The following is a 12,636-nucleotide window of genomic DNA, read 5'->3' on the forward strand; positions in this document are numbered from 1 at the left end:
AACACGTTAGCCGAGCCTTGGACTCGAACCCACGCAGACAGAGGTGAGATGACAGTGATCCGGAACGGTGAGCGCATTAGACCACTTGGCCATTCGGGGCCCCTGTATCCATGCTATTACTCATATTATATATATTATATGATGCCATGTTTTACTGTGGACCATTACTGTGAGGAAACCTAAAAAAACAATAACTGAACATGGGCATAAAGCAAGATATACTAAGATCTCAGCCAAAACATTTTCCACTACTAAAAGAAAACATTTGTTATTTAAAAGTGGAATTTGGAAATTTACTTAATATCATCATATTGGCTGTTCAAGGAAAAGTGTAGCAATATGTACCTCTGACAATGGTAGAGATGCCAACCCAAGAGCATGCAATCACAGAGAAAGGGTTTGTGCAATCGGCTTACAATCAAATTGAGCAAAGATGTATGCAGTAACTTACCAGTGGTAGAGATTCAATGAATGTGTGGATGTTGGCTTTTCTTGCTGCAGCTATTATCTCATCCATGGTAACAGTGCGAGAATTGTCCCCATATGCAATGTTTTCTGCGATAGATGTACCAAAGAGAACAGGTTCCTGAGATACAATCCCTATCTGGGACCGCAACCAATGTAAGTTCAGATCTTTCAGATTATATTTATCAAGGGACTGGAATACAAAACATTCATATTTTATTATGGTATTTCTTTTAAATTTTTAAACAAAGTTAAATAAAAAGCACTTGGCTGATACAAAACTGCCCAAAGTAATTGCCAATTTTACCCAAAATTTGATATTCTGGATATTCTGTTTACAGAAATACTGTTTGCTCTATGGAATTCTGGATCTCCACCGATTCAAATTATTTCCTTACTATTATCTATTCACAATCACTTTAATAATTCATGTATGTCAATGTTTTATTCATTCAAAATTATGTGATTTAATATTACATGAAGGAATTTAGACTTCTTTTTTTTAAGAAAGCAAATTTTTAAGTAAATTATGTTTCTCCAAGAACACTTACCTGATCACATTACATTAGGAATAAGTTTCATTACTACCTCCAAATCAACACCCACGAAAGATGGACATGGGTACTTTTGTCTAATATATATGTGTGTGTGTGTGTGTGTGTGTGCAAAGGGAAGCAGCTCATGGGTTACTCCCCTTTCTACATACATGGTTTGTACTATTATATCTCATTTAAACTACATTTTCTGCTTGAGCAACATCTTAATGGATGTTCACATTGTGGGGAAGGGTGGGAGGGATTATTTGTAATGTGATCAGGCAAATAATATCGGAGAAACACAATTTATTTTAAGAAATGCTTCCTCCAACAAGTACAATTTGACTTACCGCATTATTGAAAACAGAATGTTGATGATTAAATTTGTTATAAAATTTATATAAATTTAAAATAGATTGCTTAGAGGACATCTTAGCATGTGGCAATGAAAATAAAAACTGGTTTAAGCTCGATATAACAGTAGCAACCGAGCAGATAGAAAGGGGAGTTAACCTGTTATAGTTGCTTCCCTTTCACTTTATAAGATATGCACAGAAAAATGTTTTTCTCAGCTGGCTGGATTTGGAGGCAGCAAATCCCTAATGGATTGTGATTAAGTAACATATTTGATGGAATAATTGGGACCCCCATTAAATCTCCTTGTACAACCCTGAAAATAAATTACACTTGTATTAAGCTGTTACACAGCAATGCAATGCTTGTGTGTCAACAGGACTTGCCCTTACAAACTGTATTCCTAAATTTGCAATTTCAACTGAAACAAATCACCAACTGAAATGCTGGATCATCTTTGTTGATTTTGGTGAGTGGTGTCAGCAATATAACAAACATCTATAAAGCCAAGTGTCCCAAATACACAATGTCTTGCATGCAAAGCATGATGGGATATGATCTTTCTGTACATGGATATTGAAAGTTTCAACACAAAAATCTTAAAATTATCAAAACCAATGCTGGCACCCATGCCCTGTGCAATGTGATACACACGTTTCACTTTGTGGCTGCACAATACTACAGTATTAGAACACAATTATTCCATCATAAAAAAAAAATTTTCAAGCAAAGTATGCCATGCATTATTTTAGGCACTAAAGAATTTGACAAGCCTATCACTGACAATTTAGAACATGACTGACTTCAGTGGGTTAACTGTTATTGAAAATTCATTATTGTTCTTGTCATATACTTCCTTGATTTGAATACTATCATATATAAGCAATAATAATATACAAATAAAATACAATATAAATAATATAAAAATATTATATATACAAATTATACACTATTTAGTACAGATACAGGTATTTATTCTTTATCACAACTTTTTATCCTTTTTCATATTCTGTGGATGCAGTGATCTCATCTTCAAGCGATTCCAGTCACATATTTGCTTACATATTTAGATTTAACAACTTTTTTCATTTCATAATGAACTGAAATGATTTTAAGACTTAATGACTAAATAATTGCTAGAAACTTTAATATGGTCAAGCCAATTACCGATCCAGATTGCCAATTATAAAACATTTGTCCAATAGCATATAAAAAACTCTGATATACATAATAACTTGGTTCTTTGTGTGATAGGTATTATAATCACTTCTTGGTTTTTGTTGGCAGCCACAAAAAGATATGTAGTTTATCCATTTCAAGACTGTTTATCAATTGTTTCTTCTTTCTTTCCTCTAATATTTTTCCTCTGTATATTTTGTTGGCAGCCACAAATTGATATGTAGTTTATCCATTTTAAGACTGCTTATCAATTGTTTCTTCTTTCTTTCCTCTAATATTTTTCCTCTGTATATTTTTCCCATCATTCAAACATGTTGAAATGAAGAATTTCTATTGGCAGATGTTTTTAGTGTTTCTTGTGTGTGCGTGTGCGTGCGCACAAAACTGAAGAGAAAACATATGAAAAATGGATCAGACTGGCTGCATCATGTTTGTTTCATAAAATGGAAAGACCCAAACATTATTACCACAACTCCGTCCTCTACATCATAGAAACGTTCAGTCAGCTGCACAGTTGTGCTCTTCCCACATCCACTACTTCCCACCAGGGCAACTGTTTCCCCAGGATTCACAGAAAGGTCCAATCCATTCAAAACTGTGACATCTGGTCGATTTGGATAACGGAACTTTACATCCTTAAAGACAACTTTGCTTGTGAACTGTCCCTGGTGAAAATAAAATGAATGAAAATTAATATTTACTCTGTGATGGAGGAGATAATGCATTGTTAAGGCATGTGTCATGATCTGGTAATGTGTTTGACAAAGAAAGAGAGTAGGTGTGAACAAAAAAGGGTAAAGGATGAGAACTAGAATTCTGTGGAATGTTGGTTTCTTATTATCTACAACTGCATGTTCCAAAAGCTTAATATAATTCATGGAGTGAAAATAATAGGTCATTATGGTCTACTTTTGAAAAAGAAAACATCATTCCTCAAAATGCATGCAATTATATTGTGATGATCAGCATAAATGCAAAACAGAACTTATAAATAAAGTATGCAGAGCATGTTACTGTTGCAAGATGTGGATCAGCGAAATCAGCCCACTACAGTACTAAGATCATGGAAAGTTCCAGCTGCAAAGAGCTCTTTGAGATTACTAACAAGCTAATGTCAGGAACAAATCAACACCACTTCCAACTACCTTCTCTCCTGTCATCCTTCTGAACATGTTTGCAAATTTCTTCCATGACAAAGTACAAACCATTAGAGACACCAAAATTTCAACTGACTCATCGTCACCATACAGTTAAGATAAAGAATTTGAGCAGCAACCATTAGCAGCATTTGAACCTGTTTCTATGGATTTTGTATGTACAATCCTGATGAAGAGTACACCAAAGTTATGTGAACTTGATCCAATTCAAACATCACTGCTGCTTGAGTGCTTAGATCCAGTATTGCCTTCGCTAACTGATGTTATTAATACCTCTCTCTCATCTGGGAAATTCCCATCATTTTTCAAAACTGCCATTGTAAAGCCTCTGCTGAAGAAACCAACACTAGACCATAACAATTTAAAGAACTACCACCCAGTTTCTAATCTCCGATTCATATCAAAAATCTTAGAAAAGGTTGTTCTATCCCAGCTTGTATCTCATCTAAATTCAAACAGTCTTTTTAGCAATGTACAATCTGCATATCGCCCTTGCCACAGTACTGAAACTACTCTTCTAAAAGTAGTGAATGACATTCTCTCTACACTGGATAGCGGAAAGATTACAGTCCTCACCCTCCTTGATTTGTCTGCAGCATTTGACACAATAGACCATGATATATTACTTCACCGTCTCCAGCATGTATTTGGCATTCATGATACAGCCTTACTGTGGTTCAAGTCCTACTTGGTCAACAGGACACAAATTTTATCTGCAAATGGAATACACTCCAGCCCAGTTGATCTATGTTGTGGTGTTCCACAGGGGTCTGTTCTCTTCATTCTGTACACTCAGCTGCTCTCAAGTGTCATAGATCATCATCCACTGTCTTACCAATTGTACGCTGATGACACCCAAATAAACAAATCTAGCCACCCAACTGAAGTTGATGCTACAATCCAAGGTGTAGAGAGGTGCATTTCTGATGTGAAATCAAGGATGACATGTAACAAGCTACAGTTGAATGATGATAAAACTGAGGCCATTCTGATCACAACACAAAGACTTTCTCATTCACATCCCTTACCTCAAACAAAAAATATCAGCAACACCAACATTAAATTCACACAATCAGTATGAAACCTAGGTATTACTCTGAACAGTACTCTCACTTTGCACCAACATGTCATGAACATATGCAAGGCTGAATATCTTGTGCTGAGACGCATCAGCTCAATTCGCAAATATCTTTCAGTTGATGCCACTAAAACACTTGTGTGTTCATTAGTACTTTCAAGACTGGACTCTTGTAACTCAGTTCTGTCTGGTTCATCTCAATATCTACTCCAGAAACTTCAAAATGTTCAAAACACAGCTGCTTGGATCATACTTAAGAGTACCACGATCAGAACACACCTCCCCTCTGCTCTGTATCCTACACTGGCTATCCATTCAATCCAGAATCAAACACAAAATTTGTTCTCTGTGCTACGTTTCACTGTCGGACTCTAGTCCAACATACCTATCCGATCTCACCCATGTGTACACACCAGCAAGATACTTACACTCCTCCTCTGACAATCGTATACTCATTATTCCCACTATGAAAACAAAGTCATATAGACAGCGTTCTTTTGCATACCAAGGCCCAGCAATGTTGAATGAATTGCCCACTGAACTTAGACACAAAGACACAGTAATCACATTCAAGAGGGCTCTCAAAACTCACTTATTTCGACTGCAAGAACAAACTTAAAGATCTAATAATGTTTCCTACCTGAAATATTCTCAGCATATTTTTTATTTTTTAATGTTTTTTTCTAATTTCATGGTGTTTGTTTTTGTAATAATACTATTATATGTTTTTATCTTATAGGTGTTGTCTAATGTTGTAAAGTGCTTAGAGCTTCTAAAGATTAGGCGCTATACAAAGTCCTCATTATTATTATTATTATCTTCAAGATGAAGTTACTGTACACTTTTGCATTACATAATACATTGGCACATCTGGGTCTATGCCATTTCTTAGGATTCTCAGTAAACAACCTAGACCCATATCTGCTGGTGCATTAAGCAACAGCGGAATAGGGTTTGTGTTGTTTCAAGTTGGATTGGATATATGTGTGTTGATTGGGCATAATATTTCATGACTGTTCATGCAAGTTATCAAGATGTGAAGCGAACTTCAAACATCCTGACAATGACACCTATGTGGACATGAACAACAATAACAAGAACACCCCATCTTAAAAGAGACACTAGCATTTTATCCATGTTTTCATGGCAAAGAAAGAAATTAAATATACCTCAGTAAGTTTTAGACCATCTTCTGACTGCACATCAATAGATGGCACTTTGTCCAGTAAAGCAAAGATATGGCCTGCTGATGCAGAAGCTTTGCCGGCATCAGGAGCAAATGAACTGGCCTGACCAATTGCCATGGCTCCAAAGACAATGGCTGAGAAGACTCTGAAAAAGTCAAAAATGGTAAATTCAGAATTTTTCATGGGATTCCCAATTTTCATGGAATCTGCAGTTTCTATTAACCATGATATTAACGACTCAACAAACAATAATTATGCTGTGGGAAACAATTATATTTAGATGGGGAAACAACAGGATATCAAGGTGCACACTCCAGCAGGTCAAAACAGAGAATGAAGGCAAGTGGTTTTCCATAGGATGCATCAACTGATGATGTTCAAAAAAAGGACTTGGACTAAATGAACATAATATAAGGGCTTGGACCTTAAACAGATAATATAGGGACCTGGACTTCATAAAGATAATATAAGCACTTGGACTTTATAAAGATAATATAAGGACCTGGACTGTATAAAGATAATATAAGCACTTGGACTTTATAAACATAATATAAGGACCTGGACTTTATAAAGATAATAAAAGGACCTGGACTTTATAAAGATAATATAAGGACCTGGACTTTAATAAAGATAATATAAGGACCTGGACTTTATAAAGATAATAAAAGGACCTGGACTTTAAAAACATAATATAAGGACCTGGACTTTATAAACATAATATAAGGACGTGGACTTTATAAACATAATATATGGACCTGGACTTTATAAACATAATATAAGGGTTTGGAATTTATAAACATAATATAAAGACTCAGATAAGGGCTCGGAATTTTTAAACGTAATATAAGGACCTGGAGATTATAAACATAAGGACTTGGACTTGAACCATTGAACAACAAAAAATATTAAAACTGCTCATTAAAAAATTATGAAAAATTATGGCGTTTGTAGAAGAAAACTAGTAGTTTGTAGTGGTCTCTAGTTTCTAATGGCCACATTATCATGCAGAAATAAAATTCAGACTAAAATAATTTTGACAATGAAATGACACTTTTCTAAAATATTTTTGCAATTTGTTTTTTTCAATGTACTATGAGTTGATAAAAATCAAAGGTAATGTTTCATTTGTATTTATTTTAAAAATTACTGTTCTTAAAATCTGATACACAAGCAAAAATAGTGTCTACTCCTAGAAGCCAATCTTACTGGTTCACAAGCTCTCAGTAAGCAATAACAAAATCAAAGTTCATGCATCAACAATTACTTTGATTAGCCACAGAGACTTCTGTAGAATGCATGTAGTCCACTCATCTAATTCCTAAGCTCATTTTCACGTCCAATACACAGCTAACCTGCTGAAGGCAAGTTATCATAATATGCATATATAGTAATTAATATGGAAATATGGAAAGTTTACTATATAAAATTAATTAAAATTTAAAAATTAAATTTATAAATTAAAATTTATTTATTTTAAAATGTATCAATTAAATTTATAAATTAAATTAATAAATTTATTTACTTTAAAATTTCTAAATCAAACTTATAAATTAAATTAATAAATTAATTTATTCCAATTTCCAACTGCACTGGCCATAAAAGAGCTGTATATATCATGAACTAGCCAACACGGTCAAGAGCTAAGCACAGATACTTAACATACGTGAGTAAAACATACACTGCAGGTCAAAGTGACATTTGGTTTTAAGAGACTCGAACTAAGAGAACTGTATCCAATTATATGTATACAAGAGGTAAAAGAAGTAAATGCAAAAACATAACACTGGTGTAATACTCAAAAAGATGCATACAATCATAAAGTTTGATGATTCTGGCATGAAATGGGCTTGTGACTGAACCTAGGTCAGTGAATCATTTCAGTGAATCATGAAATATTAGTCACAGTGACCCACTTTTGTGATATTGGGGTAGTACTCATCAAGATGCATACCTCACCAAAAAATAATGATTCTAGGTGTAAGTTTATATACTGAGTGCAGTTATGAGCTGAGCACAAATACCTAAATAAGTAAACGTGAAATGTAGGTTGCCATGATCTTTTGTTGAATGGGTATGATACACATAGAGATGTGTACAATCATATAGTTTGATTGTTCAAGCATGAACAGAGCTTGAGAAATAAAATTAAAACAAAATTTAACCAAAGTCTGGGAAGAATTTTTTTGATGATGGTGTAAAAATAACTCATCCTAATGCATTCCTTCATCAAGTAATGGAATCTAGGTATAACAGTACATATATAGGGGGCAAAAATATATAGTAATAGGGTGTAAGGGTTCATCAGCATAAATTGGTTATAATCATATAATCATCCAGTCTGATGATTCAGCATCAAAAAGGGCTTTGGAAATAACTTGAAATACAAAATTTAATAATAGTCAGTGAAACAATGATTATGGGTCACAGTGACTTCAATTTGTGATAATAATGTAATACCTGCCAAGATGCATCCCGTCAGCAATCTGCATGAATACAGGTATAACGATATATATATATTTGGTGCAAGAAAAAACTATTTGGTAACAAGTTAATGAAAAAACATGACCTAAACCAGTAAAAGATGAAATTCAGGTCAGTGACCTTTAGTTTTAAGGGTGTGGATACGAGAGATGCATAAAATCATCAAGCTTGATGACTATCATATGCATAAAATCATCAAATTTGATGACTATCATATGCATGAAATCATCAAGCTTGATGACTATCATATGCATAAAATCATCAAGCTTGATGACTATCATATGCATAAAATCATCAAGTTTGATGACTATCATATGCATAAAATCATCAAGCTTGATGACTATCATATGCATAAAATCATCAAGATTGATGATACTATCCATGAACTAAGCTTGAGAAGTATACTTAAAACAATATGTGACCGGAGTTAGTGAAGCACAACATGCTGATAACAGTGACCTACTTTAATAATGAAAGGGGATTTGCTTGCTGAATGTCTACATACTATGCTATGATGTACTAACACGGTTCTCTCTGACTTACAAGAAACCTCTGCACATAATTTTAAACTGCAGCCATTTACATAGCTCACCATAGCAAATCTACACCCTTTTTATTATATATTCCACCCTCACCCTAACATGAGTTAGGGGACATAACACAAAACCTATTATTTGCTTGATGTGCCTTCCAACTCTTATTTCCTTGAACCATTTTTATTATTCTTTTCTCACTACAGGATTAGCATTATCTGTAAAATTTCACACAAAAATCTAAGTGTTCTTACTTGAATACATCCACATATTTCATTTCCCCTCGATTGATCAGCCAGGCTCCAAACCAAAAAGCTGTGGCATAGGCAAAGAAGATGATGGCTTGTGATATGGAGAAGGTAATACCAACCACGTGGGCCTTTTTCAGGGCTGCCTTATAGGGTTCTGTAAGGGTTAACCTGTAATTCTGGTAAAACATTTCTTCCTTTGTTAGTGAAGCAACAGTCCGAATATTTTCTACCCCTTCTACAGCAACCTGTGAACAAATGGAAATTGTATCAAACAAGTCCACACATTTATCAATCATCTCCACATGGCGCTAGTCAATGAAAGGACAAAACTAACTAATTTATGGCAGATTATAGCAAAATGTTATATAATCGCTCATCAAGACAGTTTGCTAGAAAACAATTAAATATTGCTAACTTTGTTGAAAATGTATTACAGCTGATTGGCTTCTAAGATATCATAAATGCCAGTATGGTATGTCATATGAAAAGACTGAAATGGAAACTTTGCCACAAATTATGCAAGTAGTACAATGACCAGTTATTGACACCTAATTACATTCATAATCTGGTGTCTCAAGCAGAATATAGCACTATTCATTTTTAGTAATTGATTAATTAATTCATGTATTCACTGCCAGCTATCAGTCAAATGTTCTTTAGTTTAAATTATGAAGAATGGCAAGCTGATCTTGTCCCAGACAATATATGTAATGTGATCCATCACATAATGTCACCTGTCGCAATGTGATCCATTGTGGAATGCCACCAGTTGTGCTTAAGTTGTTGTGACCTACATGGGTGAATGATTATAGGCTTGGCACTTAGACACATTACATAATGTGTGAATTCACAATGCAATAACTCCATTCTTGTTTGTCTAATTTAAGTGAAATTTTAAATATGAACCAAAAATATGAGCATATAAAGTAGTGAAATTTGCACAAGAGACAAATCAAAGAAATTTTCACAATTACCTGCCACTACGAAAGGCTCAGCCATCAATAATCAAACCATCAACTCCATTCAATTCAAAATTTTATTAAAATAATCCATATGATCAGACAGTGTACAACTACAAAGTCAACAAAAGTCACAAGACAATTGTGTTTCTTAACATTCTGGGCAATGGTATGTGAATTACATCATGATGTACATATAACAGCATGTATGTGGTAATAAATCATTATTGTTTCGTGAATAAAGAAAAATAAAGTTATAAGTGCTAAGATTAGTTCTTCTGACTTCAGTGTACTTATATATTTTTTGGCAGTTATATTGACACTCTCCAGGGGTGGATGTAACTTATTTATTAAGATATCTTCATAACTGCTGCTTATGTTTAATCTTGCAAGTCCTAGCTGACAGCAATGCTGTGTCTGATGACTGATATATTGGACAGGATAGCAAACAGGTGTATCTGGTGCTTGTGAGACAATGAACAGGATAACAGACAAGGTGTGTCTGATGACTCATATATTTCATGTGATAACAGACAAGGTGTCTGATGACTGGCATACTGCATACAATAACAGACGAGGTGTCTGATGACTGACATATTGCATAAAATATCAGACAAGGTGTGTCTGATGACTGACATATTGCATACAATAGCAGACAGGGTTTGTCTAATGAGTGACATATTGCATACAATAGCAGACAAGGTGTGTCTGATGACTGACATATTGCATACAATAACAGACAGAGTTTGTCTAATGAGTGACATATTGCATACAATAGCAGACAAGGTGTGTCTGATGACTGACATATTGCATACAATAGCAGACAAGGTGTGTCTGATGAGTGACATATTGCATACAATAGCAGACAAGGTGTATCTGATGACTGACATATTGCATACAATAGCAGACAAGGTGTGTCTGATGAGTGACATATTGCATACAATAGCAGACAAGGTGTGTCTGATGACTGACATATTGCATACAATAGCAGACAAGGTGTGTCTGATGACTGACATATTGCATACAATAACAGACAAGGTGCGTCTGATGATTGACATATTGGTGTGTCTGATGAGTGACATATTGCATACAATAACAGACACGGTGTGTCTGATGAGTGACATATTGCATACAATAGCAGACAAGGTGTGTCTGATGACTGACATATTGCATACAATAGCAGACAAGGTGTGTCTGATGACTGACATATTGCATACAATAGCAGACAAGGTGTGTCTGATGACTGACATATTGCATACAATAGCAGACAAGGTGTGTCTGATGACTGACATATTGCATACAATAGCAGACAAGGTGTGTCTGATGACTGACATATTGCATACAATAAAAGACAAGGTGTGTCTGATGACTGACATATTGCATACAATAACAGACAAGGTGTGTCTGATGATTGACATATTGGTGTGTCTGATGAGTGACATATTGCATACAATAACAGACACGGTGTATCTGATGAGTGATATATTGCATACAATAGCAGACAAGGTGTGTCTGATGAGTGACATATTGCATACAATAGCAGATAAGGTGTGTCTCATGACTGACATATTGCATACAATAGCAGACAAGGTGTGTCTGATGACTGACATACTGCATACAATAGCAGACAAGGTGTGTCTGATGACTGACATATTGCATACAACAGCAGACAAGGTGTGTCTGATGAGTGACATATTGCATACAATAGCAGACAAGGTGTCTCATGACTGACATATTGCATACAATAGCAGACAAGGTGTGTCTGATGAGTGAATTACTAGACAGGATAATAATGTATGGCATCATTACAAACTGGGAAGAACATTTTATGTCTATCTATCTCAGATAGTAAAGGATGATAACTGATCAGCAAATGATATAAATCCATTCGCATATCAATTTTATTTGTTACCAGAGCAGTAGCAAAAAAACTAAAATGTAGTACTGAAGACACCAAAATTGCATAATTGTTCTTTGTACCATCTGCTAAGGCTTCTTTCCTTCCAGAACAATTGAAAGAACTGTCTTGGAAATGTGCCTGATTCAGTATTAAGTAAGGTGAAATTATGAACATTCTTGGCAATATCTATACAATTCAGCATAGGGTTTATATGTGCTGAGACAGACAGTTTTGCAATGTTGACAGACTGATTGTTAATGTAAGCATGATATAAAAATGCTATCAAAATTTATCTAAGACAGCCTAACATGATATTGTATTACCTGACTAATGATATCTAAAAACAATGTATATAACATAATTCAGTAAAGGCACCAGGATTACTCTCTCTGAAAGGTAAATCTAGGACATACTTGGATATCAAACAGAAGCTTGATCCCAAAATAATTTATGCCAATTTAAGATCATTTTCACATTAATGGAACTGTAGTTGCAAACATCTACCCCATACAGAGATACCTGTATTGAGACACTATAATACATATGAAATAAAATG

General features: G+C 34.6%; 1 protein-coding gene across 2 annotated transcripts in view; it reads right to left on the minus strand.

Moving 5' to 3' along the window:
- LOC149779668 (ATP-dependent translocase ABCB1-like) overlaps positions 1 to 12,636 on the minus strand; it is a 142,764-nt gene that overhangs the window by 12,072 nt on the left and 118,056 nt on the right. For both annotated transcript variants that reach the window (XM_089940489.1, XM_089940490.1), the window contains 4 exons: positions 9,225 to 9,466; positions 5,939 to 6,101; positions 3,002 to 3,199; positions 452 to 658 (listed from right to left, as the gene is read on the minus strand). In XM_089940489.1, the coding sequence (XP_089796615.1) occupies positions 452 to 658; positions 3,002 to 3,199; positions 5,939 to 6,101; positions 9,225 to 9,466 (810 nt within the window). The remainder of the gene's footprint in view (positions 1 to 451; positions 659 to 3,001; positions 3,200 to 5,938; positions 6,102 to 9,224; positions 9,467 to 12,636) is intronic.

Source organism: Sinohyriopsis cumingii, chromosome 17 (assembly GCF_028554795.1).
Source record: "Sinohyriopsis cumingii isolate HCF-2022 chromosome 17, ASM2855479v2, whole genome shotgun sequence".
NCBI lineage: Eukaryota > Metazoa > Mollusca > Bivalvia > Unionida > Unionidae > Sinohyriopsis > Sinohyriopsis cumingii.